General features: G+C 34.9%; 2 protein-coding genes across 3 annotated transcripts; both read left to right on the top strand.

Annotated features, from left to right (window-relative positions):
* Positions 1 to 1,891: 1,891 nt before the first annotated feature.
* Positions 1,892 to 2,921, top strand: LOC116161095 (gamma-aminobutyric acid receptor-associated protein). Its single transcript, XM_031474305.1, has 3 exons — positions 1,892 to 2,192; positions 2,370 to 2,567; positions 2,617 to 2,921. Exons 1-3 carry the CDS (start codon positions 2,103 to 2,105, stop codon positions 2,689 to 2,691), a joined length of 363 nt encoding a protein of 120 aa, XP_031330165.1. The 5' UTR covers positions 1,892 to 2,102; the 3' UTR covers positions 2,692 to 2,921.
* Positions 2,922 to 5,651: 2,730 nt separating this feature from the next.
* LOC116161094 (zinc finger protein 28-like) lies at positions 5,652 to 7,535 on the top strand. 2 transcript variants are annotated; one of them, XM_031474303.1, is made up of 2 exons: positions 5,652 to 5,827; positions 5,870 to 7,535. In XM_031474303.1, the coding sequence occupies exons 1-2, from the start codon at positions 5,801 to 5,803 to the stop codon at positions 7,325 to 7,327; spliced, it is 1,485 nt and encodes a 494-aa protein (XP_031330163.1). In that variant the 5' UTR covers positions 5,652 to 5,800; the 3' UTR covers positions 7,328 to 7,535. The 2 variants fall into 2 exon arrangements, with proteins under 2 accessions (XP_031330163.1, XP_031330164.1); XM_031474304.1 differs by having other exon boundaries at positions 5,662 to 5,827; positions 5,874 to 7,535.
* The last annotated feature ends 7,048 nt before the right edge of the window (positions 7,536 to 14,583 follow it).

Here is a 14,583-nt window from a genome sequence, read left to right as displayed (position 1 = left end):
CCCCCAATAAATAAAAATTTGATTAATTTTTTCAAAGGGTACTATGAGAGTGCTAGGAGTAAAATGGAAAGAACTATTGAACCCCCATTTGGTAGGGGTAGTCCAGAGACTGTTTTGAAAATGAGCATAGACCCCCGCTACTATGTTCTCCCCCAGAAAACCTTTAATCCTCAGAACTTTTGTAATAGTTGTTGGGAAGGTTATCAAATCAGCTTCTACTATAAGTAGTCGGCTGAGAACGTTACACACCGAGGGGTCTGGGGGATATGGAATACCTCGCCCCCTCCAAGAAAACGAAGATTACATTATTATTTTTCCAAATGTTACCATGAGAGTTCTAGGGGTAAGAGAGAAAGGAGTACCGAATCCTCATGAGACTTTTTAAAAAATAGCAATCGCAGTGCAGTGTATACTGGGGTACTCGTTACTATGTTCTCCCCCATAAAACGTTTAGTCCTCAGAACTCCTGCAACAAATTTTGGGAACATTATCGCATCGTCTTTTACTAAGTCTCAGCCTACTACCAGGTCGAAGATATCAATAGATATGTTATCACTTGCGATCAAAGTTCATTAAGAAACGCGCTGTGTCGAAAAGTGTTGCATTTATTGTTCTTGCGGTCCCCGCCAAAGAATCTACTTAGGTAGAAGTTTTTGTATGGATGCATTTCCCGTAATTAACGTGCAAACCTCACCAAATGCAATTCGCTTGAACAGCATGTTGTGGATTTGAAATAACACACAACCTTAAAACGGTTGATTCTTCTTTGTAGAATTATCACGAATTTTGTTAAAAAACCAATTTCGTCGAGAATTTCCAGTATTTTTTGTTCTGCTCGACGCGATAATTTATAGTGGCCCTGTTGTCGTGCTAAAAATCTGAAACGGAACCAACGCAAAATTTAAGACTTACGTCGGGTTTTATCGCAGTCTAAGCTATCTAAATCCTTCTGACCGTACGCATTTTTTATCATCGAAGAAAGTCTACGCTTAAGTCGCGTACGTCCATTTATTCGTTGTGATTAGTCGTTACTTATTATAGAATTTACATCCACTTATGCATTGCCAAATTATTGCTATTAAATCTCCTGTTCCTGTGCCCACTAAGAAAGTGTAGTCGCCTCCTTTAAATTTGGTAATTAAACACAATCAAAAAACAAAAAGTGACAAAACTGTAAGATGCCAAGAAAAAGATAACAAAATAAGTATCTCTTGACATTGCGACGTTTGGACTATTGACGTATCCTGATAAATGAACTCTTCTCCGTCAGAAAAGCTAAATATAAAGATATATAGCAACATTCGAAACCGTTCGTGGAAAGTTTGGACCACGTGCCATACCATAAACCTGTAATAATAACAAATAGAATGTTATCGTTCGTATTGTTGCACCTCTACCGGGTTATGATATAACTAGGGAAGACTCTGCTCCACAGGTTCTCATCGACAACCTCCACTAATGAAGGTTGAGTAAACCTGTAGCGCTTTTTAGTTGAGCGCGTTAAATAAAAGCCATCCGCTGGAGTCTAAAAAGTAAGGTTTATGAACGTACCTTTACAAAATATTCCACTTGCAAAAAGTTTGAAAGGAGCTGTTTGGTTTATGATTGCGTTTACTGTTGGGGGAAATGCCTTAAGCAGAAAAAACAAATTAAAAGTTTACAATCATTTATGATCACCCTGTACAACAGTAATATAAGAGTGAGATCGGTACAAGAATAGTTGAGAAAAAGAGAGACAAAAGCATGCATTATTATTTTTACTGGTACACCCTGTATGTCGGATAAATGTGACGTCTTGCAAAAAGTGGTGCAATATGAGTCAACTGAATTACTGAAAAGTTTAAACTGGTTTTCATTTTTAGTTTATTAGCGCGTTGTACGAGCAAATTACCTGAAAAATGTTACTCTAGAAAGGTTGACATCGAAATATCGTAAATAGTACGATTTTGGAATTAAAAAGGAGCGAAAGACTCACGTAGTGTGTTGTGCTTCATCGATTGTTTTTGTGTATTTGTGTCATTGCATAAAAAGAACAAAAACGCAAAACCTAGAATTCCTTTTGCAATTAGAAACGCAAAATTTTGGTAATTTCCCGATTGAAAATGAAGTTTCAATACAAGGAGGAGCACCCGTTCGAGAAGAGGAAAGCCGAAGGTGAAAAAATTAGGCGAAAATATCCGGATAGGGTACCTGTAAGTGCAACTTATTAATCATACCAAAAATGTCAACAAATAACTACTTGTCATACTACGTTTACATATCCAGATGGTTTATTTATACACTTTACCTATGAGTAGGTAACCTAATTTGCTATTTTTGTGTTCTTTATGTCCAATTTCAAGGTCATTAATTTCACTTCTTTCATGTAGGTGATTGTGGAGAAGGCCCCCAAGGCACGCATCGGCGATTTGGATAAGAAGAAGTACTTAGTGCCGTCCGATCTGACCGTCGGCCAGTTCTATTTCCTGATCCGCAAGCGGATTCACCTTCGACCCGAGGACGCGCTGTTCTTCTTCGTAAACAACGTAATTCCGCCGACGTCGGCCACAATGGCCGCTCTATACCAGGTAATTTGCGGTGATTGCGGTTAATCGTGACGTCACTTGCTCTTTTTAGGAACATCACGAGGAGGACTCTTTTTTGTACATTGCATATTCAGACGAGAACGTTTACGGCCAGGCGGACAATTGAGTTTATTTATTCTAATATATTAAAAATTATCGACTATGCTTCTGTAAAATTATAATGTAAAGAAAAGTTTGTTTTCGGTAGTCATTTGTAAATTACGTTTCTTTTATTACGTGATTTGTGTCTCATTTTAGTTCACCAACTGGCGAGGCGTTTAGGTTTAGTTACTTTAGTTTGTAAATTATAGTTATGTATTAAGACCAAAAAAAATGATATAAAAGATTTTAAAAGGCTTTGTGTCCTGCTGATAACTTTGTACACTTTTGTTGCCTTGGGAGATCTGTCGCTCCCTTACCAAGATTTGTGTATCCCCCAAAGGTTCCAAGGATAAAGTACGCTTAAAAATAGAGACTGGCCAGTGTTCCTTAAAGACATGCTAATATTTAAGGGGGTGATTCTTGGGCCCATTTTAAGAAAGCTTCCTATGAATTTATGTCCTAAAAGTTGTAGCGTACTTAACCCACCAGGTTCTACGCTAACTTCACACTACGCAAGAACTTGGAAATAAAGTCAACCCGGCAACGTTTAAAAATGGCCACCCAAATGACTCCCTCCAAAAGTAAACATGATCCCGCTTAAATTTGAAAAGTGGCACGTGATAATATATTTAAGGCAGGGCCTCTTTACGTTAGTTGTAAACAACGCTTTGACCTGAAGCACAGTAGAGAAGGAACGTAAAATAAAACACTCAAATTGTGAAAAGTCGTAATTATTATCATTGTAAAAGGTCCGAAATTTAAGTCGAAATAAATTACATCGCAAAAATAAACATTGAAAATGGTAGTTCACCGAATAAAAATAGAAATAGGCTGGGAAAAAAAGAACTTACCAATAAAAAAATACTAGCCGCCAAATTAATATTAAATTGTGTAGCAAAATTAATTGTTTGTAATGATATGAATGCGTAACATAAAATAATAACATCACAAAAAGTAGCAGGTTAACTTTAAGAGGAAGTTTTGGGAATTATGGGTCCTAAGAAAGGGTGAAATACACAGGATGTGACTTATCTTTGGTGCAATAAAGTCCTTTTGTTAAAAGCAAGTTGGAAAATTACATGGCCTTGTAGGCAAATTTAACTAAAAACAAGATATGTGGAAATTATTGAATCGCCACTCATTTATCGCACATAGATTCTAAACTGAAGAGCTTTGATTAGCGTAATCCCGCTCCTGCAAGATGGGTCACCCGCCCCTGGTTTCGGGATTTCGAGCCTATAGTTGAATGTTGTAGACAATCACGGAATAGGTGTCGTAGCTCAATTTTGACTACAGTTTTTACCACCCCCGTGACTGCTTCATTCACGGAGAAAATGTTAATTACAAACAACAAGTCAGTACATACATCAAACGAATCGGCAATTTCCACATATTAAAATAAAATGATCAAAACTTATATGAATGTTACTTCAGGGACAAGACCAAGTAATCAACATCAATAAACATAAATTAAGCAAACATTACACCAAAAACGCAAACAATTACAAACAATAGCATAACGGTATCACACAAGTGATTAAGCATTGCGGTTAAACGAAGTAAATTTCAGAAACAAAGATTCAAACACACACAAAATATAAAATGTGGCATGCAAAACACAAATACGATATAAAGTAATGCGAAGATTACTGCCTGCATTAAAAAAACACAAAATAACAACAAACATTTATGGAGCGAGCGTTCACAACCGCCATTCAAGAAAAGATGCCAAACGTAACCCCCGTCCGTGCTTTTTAGATGGCGCAGGCAGCTTTTTCCCACCTTCAAATTACATGGTTGCCAACTTTCAAAAATGTATGTATCGTCGTAAGTTGTATATACAGGGTGGAAGATTTAATTTTGAAGATACAGAGTGGTAACATTTAAAAAAAAACATCAAGATGCATTTTCTGATGTACAAAAGTTATTTTCTCCACCAGTGGCGTCGACGGAAGGCATCACGCGTTCCCGGTTTTTTTTTCTTGATTATTTTGGTGGTGGGGTTTTGAAGGTGTATTTACAGGTGGCAACCATTTTGTTTTTTCTTGTACTAAGGCGAATAGCATATTCGGATGTGGCGCCGTCTAGTGGCGAATTTAACATAAGATGTGGTTAAATAAGTTCAGCGACCGTTTATTACTGTATTAATATTTGCAAGCTTACTCCAAATAAAACAACAATTATGACTTCGAAAAACACTTTTCGTTCGTCCAGAGTTTCTTGTTGTGTTATTGGATGCAGTAATTCGTACATAAATACGGACTCTTCTGTAAAATTCTACAGCTTTCCCAACAGACCATATGAGTTGCAAAGAAGAGAAAATTGGATAACGAAAGTGAGAAGAGTGTAAGTACACATCTGTTTTGCTATTATTTTACATAGTTTCGTCTCCAGAATGACCGTTTTTTTTTTGTAATTTTTCTTTTGTGTGCAATAATTCCAATTTGAGGTTATGATCAAGCTTTTAAAAGGGACCACTGCGTTAAATGACTTGTAAAACGGCCCCTTGCTCCCGACTTGTTGTGTAGATGGTTTCCTGATATTTTCCACTTTTCACCCACCAAAGGATATATTAAAAATGGTGTTTCTGGAGACAATTCATGTCAGAAATCGGGTTTACGAACTAATTTGCACGTTTGATTATATTTACGTATGTCTCAATTTAGAAACGAAATTTAATATAATTAAACAATAATGCAACAAGAAAAGAAGCCTGAATTTTTAACATTCCTGCAAGACATGTGTCTGTAACTACACTGTAATGTAACACGCAACTGACCCAACCTTAATTTCTACGAGTAAATCAGATGCAAATCAAACGTGAAAAACTATACTCTAATCTCTTAAACCGTACAGACTGCTACAAACCACTCATTATGGCTGAATTTTTATTTAACATGAATGGTAAACAATGCGATCAAAGATTTGTTTCACCTCACGAAATGTCAGAGTCGTTGTGTGGAGGCGCTGGAGTGCAATATTCGCTACTCGTGCATAATCAATGCTATGGTGAACAGTCTTTTTCTATTTTCTGCGTTAAGTGTAATTACTTAATTCTTGCATTGTGAATGAAGCTTTAGATTCTCAGAAACATCATTCACAATTTAGGTTTGCTCGTAGAATGGTCTGTGCTTATGAAGAATAAGGCATTACATGTCGAGGTAAGTCCCGTTTATGGTTATACAAATTTAAAATTATTATAGACAGCTATGGCTGATGACAACATTTCACTTGTTAAAATTGAGCCAACCCTAGAAGACGAAATAAAGTCTTCTCTCGAAAAAAACGTTTTCGTAACCAATGATTTTTTGGGAACCTTAAAACAAGAAGATAATGAGATTACGACTAGTGCCGAATATCGTTACGACGAGTCTAATGGGAAAGAAATGCTGCAACAAGATCATTCGTCAAGCGCCAAATTGCAAAGTGTAAAGGTTTTCTCGACTAATAATGAACCATGTTTTAAAGTACACCTTGTGACACACGATTTTAAATGTGCACACTGTGATTATGTAACAAACAGTAAACAATATCTAAAAGCTCATCTTCTAACGTACAGAGTATTTAAAGAATTAAAATGTTCAATTTGTAATTATGCAACAAATAGGAAGCTAAGTTTGAAACGGCATCTCCTTTTACACAAAGCTGTTATGGAATGTGGTAAATGTGATTATGCCACAAACCATAAAGGCAATTTGAAAAAACATCTCTTAACACACAACGCTTCGAAAGATTTTAAATGTAGTATTTGCAATTATGCAACAAATACAAAGTACAATTTGCAACAACATGTTTCGATACATTCAAACGATTTTAAATGTAATACTTGTGATTATGTAACGAATACGAAGTGCAATTTGAGGAAGCATTTTTTAGAACATAATGATCCAAAACGTTTTAAATGTGATATTTGTCATTATGCAACGAATTCTAAGAATACATTGAGGCGACATTCCTTTACACACAATGATTTAAAACGTTTTGAGTGTGACCATTGTGATTATGCCACAAAACATAAACGAAATGTTAAACGACATCTATTAACACACAATGTTTCCAAAGATTTTAAATGCACTATTTGTGATTATGCAACAACTACAAAGAACAATTTGCAACAACATATTTTAAACCACAATGATTCAAAAGATTTTAAATGTAATACTTGTGATTATGTAACCAATACGAAGAACAATTTGAAGAAACATTTTTTAAAACACAATCGTTCGAACGATTTTAAATGTGATGTTTGCGATTATGCTACGAATACTATGCAAAAGTTGAGGCAACATTTTGCCATACATAACGTTTCGGATATTTTTAAATGTGGCATTTGTGATTATTCCACAAATATTAAACGCACTCTGAAACGGCATATTTTATCACACAGAGCTTATAAATTTTTTAAATGTGATCTTTGTGATTACGCGACAAATACGAAGTGCCATTTGAAGAGACATTTGCCAACACATAGTAAATCGAAAGATTTTAAATGTGATACTTGCGACTTTGTTACAAATACACAGTATAACTTGACAAAACATTCCTTAATGCACAATGCTTCGAAACATGTTAAATGTAATATTTGTGATTATGTAACCAATACGAAGTACAGGTTGAAGAAACATTTTTTAAAACACAATCATTCGAAAGAAAGAATGTGATGCTTGTAATTATGGCACGAATAGATATTTTAAGTTTTTAAATGTGACATTCGTGATTTTGCAACAAATGCAGAGGGACATTGGTTGAGACACAACGTTTCGGACTGTAATTGGGCGCCATCACTCATAAAAACGCTGAAGTAAAATTTCCACAGATACAGATTGACAAGTAATTAGTAATATGGAAAATCGTGGACTTGTTTAGTTGATAAAAATGTATTACCTACTTTATTGATTTAGAAACAGTGTAATTTTGTTGAATATTAAAGCATTTAATAGAAATATTTCTTTCATTACTATTAAACCGATGACAGAAATTGAAAAAAATTGCGTGCAACCTTCGAATCCCTTAATTGTGATATGCAACAAAATTGAAGCACGCCTTGTCACAAATAAATATGTAACAAAAGGATTTACAAAGCCAGGTTAATTTTGTTGTAGATGAATAATGTTTTATTGAGGACTATAATTAATTACTGGTTAGTTTAATAATAAGCTTCTTTGCGATAAAAGTATTTTCAAACAAACATTTAAGTAAATAATTGTTGATATGTAACCGTAGATATTGCACATCGACCTATTTACACCATTAGGGAGAATTTCAATTAGGGGTAACATATGAGTATTGTGGTCTGATTTTAAACGACCAATACCGTTAGCGTATATAGGGACACCATTCAAACGACAAGTACCGTTGGCATATATAGAGACACCGTTCGAAATATTTGTACGTGAAACCATTGAATTTATAACTATCAGAAGCGCAGATCCCATATAACAGTTTGTGACCATGTGCCAACTGGCCGCCGCTAGGAGCAGTTCGATCGTTTGAAAGTCCGTGGGCGATCGAAAGTGGAGCGTTACATTGACATTAGATGGCAGCATTACAAACCATTTATTTTGACCATTCGAATATTTTCCTTTTTAATCGTCAGATGTCAGGAACTCCGGATGTTTTTTGTGTTATCATTGGAATGGTTTTATAAATAGGATTGGAATGTTCTAAAAATAGATCCCTTAAGAAGCATTGCGTAAATTTGTAATGTAAATAATAATACATTTAGACGAACGAAGCTTGCAGTCCTTGTCCTTGAAGGAATGCAATTTCATACATTCTATTCACAGGCAGTAAAATAGGCAGGTTCCACATTTTTACTGAAAGCGGGAGATTTTGTTATTAAAAAACGATCAAAAAAAATTTTAAGGCAAAATATTGTCCGTTGCAAGCAGGCAGCTACATCATTTCCACATTCACATTTGATAACTAAATTTCTCGAATCAGCTTTTTTTATAACCATGCAGCATTGTGCACAAATAAATCGGTCCCAGTTTACGTGAATTCGTATACCTACTAGAGCTGAGCGATAAATGAAATTGTTATCGATTTATCGATAAGTCTGTTCAGTCTGATAATTATCGATTAATCATTAATTGATAACTATCGATAATTATCGATAACTTTAATCACTTATCGTTAACTTTCGATAATAATCGACAATTATCGATAAATCGTAAGGCTAATTTTCGATAATGATCGATAACGTTTGATAATTATCGATAACTTTTTATAATTATCGATAACTTTTTATAATTATCGATAACTTTTGAAAATAATTAATAATGATTGTTAGCTGCTGATAATAATCGATTATTATTGCCACGAAAATTGTCTATCTCTGATATTTATCGATTAATAAATAAGTAGCGGCAATTATCAAGAGAAAACTATCGATACTTTTTCATAAATCTCATCGATTATATGTATTCTCAATCGATATATTACATCATCCATGCGTACACTCGTTAACATTTTTGTTTTTTTGGTATTGATATTGCGAGAGATAATTTCAATAAAACAAGATCTTTTGATGCTCAAGTTGTCTGAAATCAAAGGTGATCAAGTGGACGATAATCCTCAAAAATGAGTACAGCAGTAGGTTGTGAATTGTGATCATATGGCAACTCCACAATGCTCTTACATCGCTTTTGTTGGAAGTAAACTGGTATACCTAAACATTGAAAAGTTTATGTCGTTAAAAATTCTCTCGATAATTATCTATCTTAATAGTTTAGTTGTGAGGTTAATCGATAGATTATCGGTAATTATAGGTTTATCGACCAATCCTTTAACATTTTCGATAAATTACACCGGTCTACAGCATTTTTGCGCATGGGACATATATACCTTATTTTTATTGCTTCTATAGCCACAAATAAGAATTAGAACAAAAAATGGTTATGTATTTGTTTTTGTGTGAAAAAAATGCAAAAAACCAAAAAATAAAAATACCTATAGAATCCTACTTACATAGGCATGATTTATTAAATGGTAACGTTTCTACATTTATAATTTGTTTATCTTAGAGTCTAAATGTTTAAAAATGGAACAGTTTTGCTGTTTTTGTCATGTTCAACTGAATCTGATCTTCCATCATGCTTCCAACTTCCTGGCCTTGGGAAGGTGCCTAAGTTCCATTGTCTCGAGAAAGTGTTGTCCTTATTCCAAATAAGCTCCCATATTATCCTTAAATTGATCTAAATGAGAATGTAACCTGTGCATCTTTATTCTTTAGAGACATTCCCCATGATACAAAACCAAATCCTGTCAGCTCGTCATAATTTTCAGCTCTATGGTTTCCCAGGAAACACTGAACGGGAAACCATGGACTATTGCCTTAAAACTGTTCCAGGATTTTTTTTTCCTCTTTGCTAAGTAACCGCGGAAAAATATCACCCTCCATTTTTCTTTTTTTTTTTAGGGAAAACAAAGATTCCAGCTTTAATTTTCGCCCCTGAAAGCTTTCAATCAAATCGCTGTAACTTTTGTAAAAGCAAATATTTTCGATGTCTTAATCGCACTTTTTATTTATTTTTGCTTATTATAGTCAGAATATATATTGTGTAAATCCCATGCGCAAAAAAATTCTTTTTTTGTTGACCGGTCGACCATTTTTTTAAAATTTATCGATTGACTATCTATTAATCGATAATTATCGATAAGTTATCGATTAACCATTGAGAACAAATTTCAAACGTCAGAATTTAAAAGAAAAGAAGGTTAACGACCTTTTTATTTTGTATCAAAATTGCCAGGTGTGACGTGTGATCCTAGATCAGGGGTCGGCAACCTGCGGCTCTTTTGATACCTATAAAGTTGCGGCTCTCCGTATTTATCTAAAGAAATTAGTTCATTTGTTCGAAATTCGCCTTTTTAATTAATCTTATTTTGTATCAAAAGTATACTTGCAGCAAATAATTATCTAATTTTTGACACTTGTTTACTTTCTGGTATTCTTTTGTTTTTTTTATTATAGCCAGCCTACTCCGATGTATAAACACGTAATTAATTAATGAGTAGGTACTTTTGTGAAAAATATTGAATAACCTAAACACTGCGGAGTTTAAGCACAGGGCACCCCTTATAAACATTTAAGAGAAGACAAAAGCGAATAGCGAAATAAAATAGTGGTAGTTCCATTTGAAAAAGAATAGTTATAGCACTTTGAACAAACGGCATTGAAACAACCAAATATTCAGGATGTTCTAAAGATCAGTTATTAATTGACATCGTAAAAATGGAACACCTGTACATTCAAAAATAATTTCTGTAGATCCGCAACCACCAATATTTTTACCAGGTATCAGCTATGTAGGAAAAACCGACGGACTGTTGCAGGACCCTGTATATAGCCAAAAACTATAATATTGAATCAAAAATTATTTGTGGCTCTTTAAGAATTGGGAAATTTTGTAAATTATAATTTGGCTCTTCCGTTTCAATAGGTTGCCGACCCCTGTCCTAGGTAGTTTAACCGGTGGCAACGGTTTAACCGACACACACAAAAATTAAGAATAGATAGGTAGGTACATTTAATTTCTGGTACAGTGATCAAGGATGCCTGCGTATTTTTTGCTTTCCTGTTCAAATGTAATTCAATCTTCCTTAAGGAATGTTAAGTAAGGTCACGATTCATGAAAGGAAGAATGTTTATCTTACGTCATTCAACATCCTGTGTGCCACATAAATGCCTTATAAGTACGTTTCATGGGTATCTAGAATTCTGTATACAACAATTACAAATCGAGATAGTGGGTTCATTACAGATTTCTGTATAATAATTAACAAAGGTAAAAAACTGACATTATTATTCATCTTTCTCGATGGTAGAGACATCTACGTCTTGTAATTTAAACTATTGAAAACAGTCACATATCCTGCCATTTAACCTGCGCTTCTGATAGTTATAAATTCAATGGTGAAACTGTAACAATAATAATTTTTATTAATTTTAATGTGATTGTTTTGAACTCATTTAGATTGATTAGCGACTTCAATTCTTTGTGTACGAATCTGTTTTTGAGTGTGTGTGTTTTTTGTGTGTTTAAAAATACAACTTTAATCTAAGGTGACCGTATCCAGTGCATCGATTCCCGAAGTTAGTCGATATGCGCCGTGATGAGCATGTGATGTGACCGGCTGCCATGACGTCATGATCGTATACGATAGGGATAAGTTCAAGTTTAGCTGCATTCCCGAATCGTGGACAAACTTTATGCGCTAACCAATCACAGACAAGAATTGAACTGTCATTTGTCAGTTTTGTATTTTGTTTTGTTTTTGCATTATGGATACTGCTATTAATAACCAGAAAATCCTCGAACAATTCCATGTTTTATTTCACAGAAAATATGTGAATTTATAGGTTAGGGCACTGAATAATCTCTATAGCAAAACAACTTATCGCTCGATGTGGTAGGTTCGAGAATGCAGTGACATTCACGTTCCCATCAAGGTCAGTCGATGTGAACAAAGCACATCTTCGGGAATCGACGCCCAGGATCTTAGATACCTTCTGGACTGCAGAAGGTTCCGCTAACTAACGATGCATCTCAAAAATATTACTCATTATATCTGCAATGTCAATATTTTAATTAATTCTTCGTAAAAATGGGATCAACACGTAGCCAAATTAAATATTAATATCAAAACAGGCTTCCGCAGAAGACAACGGAGCTAGAATCGTTATGTGAAGAAAAAGCAAGTATAATAATAACAATTCGATTGTATCGAAAACCAGTATGATATCAAACGTTATATCAAGGAGTCGACAAAAAAAATTACCTTTGTGTCGCCACCTCGTCAACTCAAAAGGGCGCGTTCAGCCTTTTCTGGAACAGAACAGAAACAAACAAATAAGAGTGGTAGTGAATAGCGCGGCACATAAAATATTGCGTAAACAATGCTAACGTCTGACACGCGGATATAAAAACTGTTATTAATACTGATGTAATCAAACTAACAAAAGCAATCGAGTCTCGGAAATATACCCTTGTAGCGACACAGGTGGAATAAGTAAAATCAGATATATCGGAGCGATTTACAAGCTCGTTAATCCTTGCCGTTAGGAACTACATCGAAGTGTAGGTAAACAAATTTCATGTAAGCAGGTCACATCACAGGTAATGGTGGTTTTCACTTGAATCTACCGGTAAGGTAGAAACTTGTCTCGTGGCGTTCTTGAATTGATAAGATGGCCCTAATAAATTTTCCTTGCGCAATATTGAGTAAATCCAAAATTGAATTGAATTGAAACAATGAAGAAAAGAGTAAGCCAGAAGTAAGAAGCGGAAAACGGCTCAAGAACTTGTAAATAATATCCGCAACAGCCGAAAGCAAAATAACGAGAGCAGACAAAAATTGTCGTATAACGATAATGGTGTGTACAAGTAATATGGTGGAATCTCCATTAGCAGTTTTTGCAGTCGTCGTTCTTCGCTGACCGTGAAACAGGCCGTCAATTTCTTTTTCCTAGAACCTCGTCGGAGGAATCCTGGGAATCATGCGGCATTTTGGTTTACTGGCTGAAACCGGGAATGTGATTCTCGATCTTATTTTCTTATGGAAGCGTATGCTCGCACTAAAAATTTGACGCATCCGAAAGATACGACGAATCTGAAGAACATGAAGACCCTAGAGAATCTGAAAAATGTGAAAAATCGGAAGAATCCGAAGAATTAAAAAAAATTGAAGCATAAAAAAAATCGATTAAATCAACGGAATCAAAAAATGCCGAAAAATTTGAAGAAACCGAGCAAAAATTCGAGAAAGAAGAATCTGAAGAAACGGAAGTTCCTTAAAGAACGTGAAGAATCCGAAGAATTTAAAGAATTCAAAGCATCCAAAAAATTGTATAAATTCGCGAAATTTGAAGAATGTGAAAAATTTGAAGAAACCAAAGAATGCGGTTGGTCCGAAGAAGAAGAAAACGGTGAAGAATATAAAGACAAATTTTAAGGATCTGAGATATCCGACGAATCTGGAGAATTTAAAAAATATGAAGAATCTGAAGGTTCTCAAATAAGTGAAGAAATCTGAACACCTCAAAAAATGTGAAGAATTCAACTAATTCAATGAATACGAAGATTCCGATTAAATCACGGAATTAAAAAAAAGTAAGTCCGAATCATTCGAATTCCATCAATCTGAGGAATATGAAGCACCCAAAAAGTCTGAACAATTTGAAAAATCTGAAGATAGAAATCGCACGAATCTCGAGAATTTAAAAAACAACTAAAGAATCTGAAGGTCCTGAAAAACGTGAAGGATATGAGGAATCTATCTGAAGAGGTCGGAGGTCGGGTGTTCGAACCTGAGTTAAGGTGAATTTTTCATCTGTGGCGGAGATGGAAATTACCTTAGACCAGTTCCGAGCATTCTACCGGCTACTCCGAATTAGGTTTTCCTGCAGTTTTCCTAATTTGTAAGGTAAATACCGGAGTAGTATAGACCATCTTAAGACCTTCTGCAGAGGCACCTCTAAATAGCATTGTGCGGGTCACTCTGTAATTGGGCGCATGCCTGTTGAGGGCCCAAAACAAGAGAGGGATAATAAAATAAAATAAAAATAAAATAAAAGACCCTAAAAATGTCCGAAGAATTCCGAGATTTCGAGAAATCCGATTAAATACCAAGGAGTCCGAATAATTCGGTAAATGAAAAGAATCTGTGAAATCCAAATTCCCCAAAGAAACTGAAGTATCCCCAAGAATTTGAAACATCCGAAGATTCCGATCAATTCTAAGATACCTGCTGGATCACAAGTATCGGAAAAAATTTGAAAAATCGATGAAATCCACGGAATTTGAAGCAACCGAGGATCCGAAAAATCTATCTAGGATCTGAAGAGCCTAAAAAATTTTAAGCTCTGTTTTAAACGGATGGCCGTTTTGACCAATGAGGTTGAACCACGTTTTAG

The sequence above is a fragment of the Photinus pyralis genome, unplaced genomic scaffold, assembly GCF_008802855.1.
Source record: "Photinus pyralis isolate 1611_PpyrPB1 unplaced genomic scaffold, Ppyr1.3 Ppyr1.4_LG10, whole genome shotgun sequence".
In the NCBI taxonomy this organism is placed as follows: Eukaryota; Metazoa; Arthropoda; class Insecta; order Coleoptera; family Lampyridae; genus Photinus; species Photinus pyralis.
This window is presented reverse-complemented; position numbering and strand designations above follow the sequence as displayed.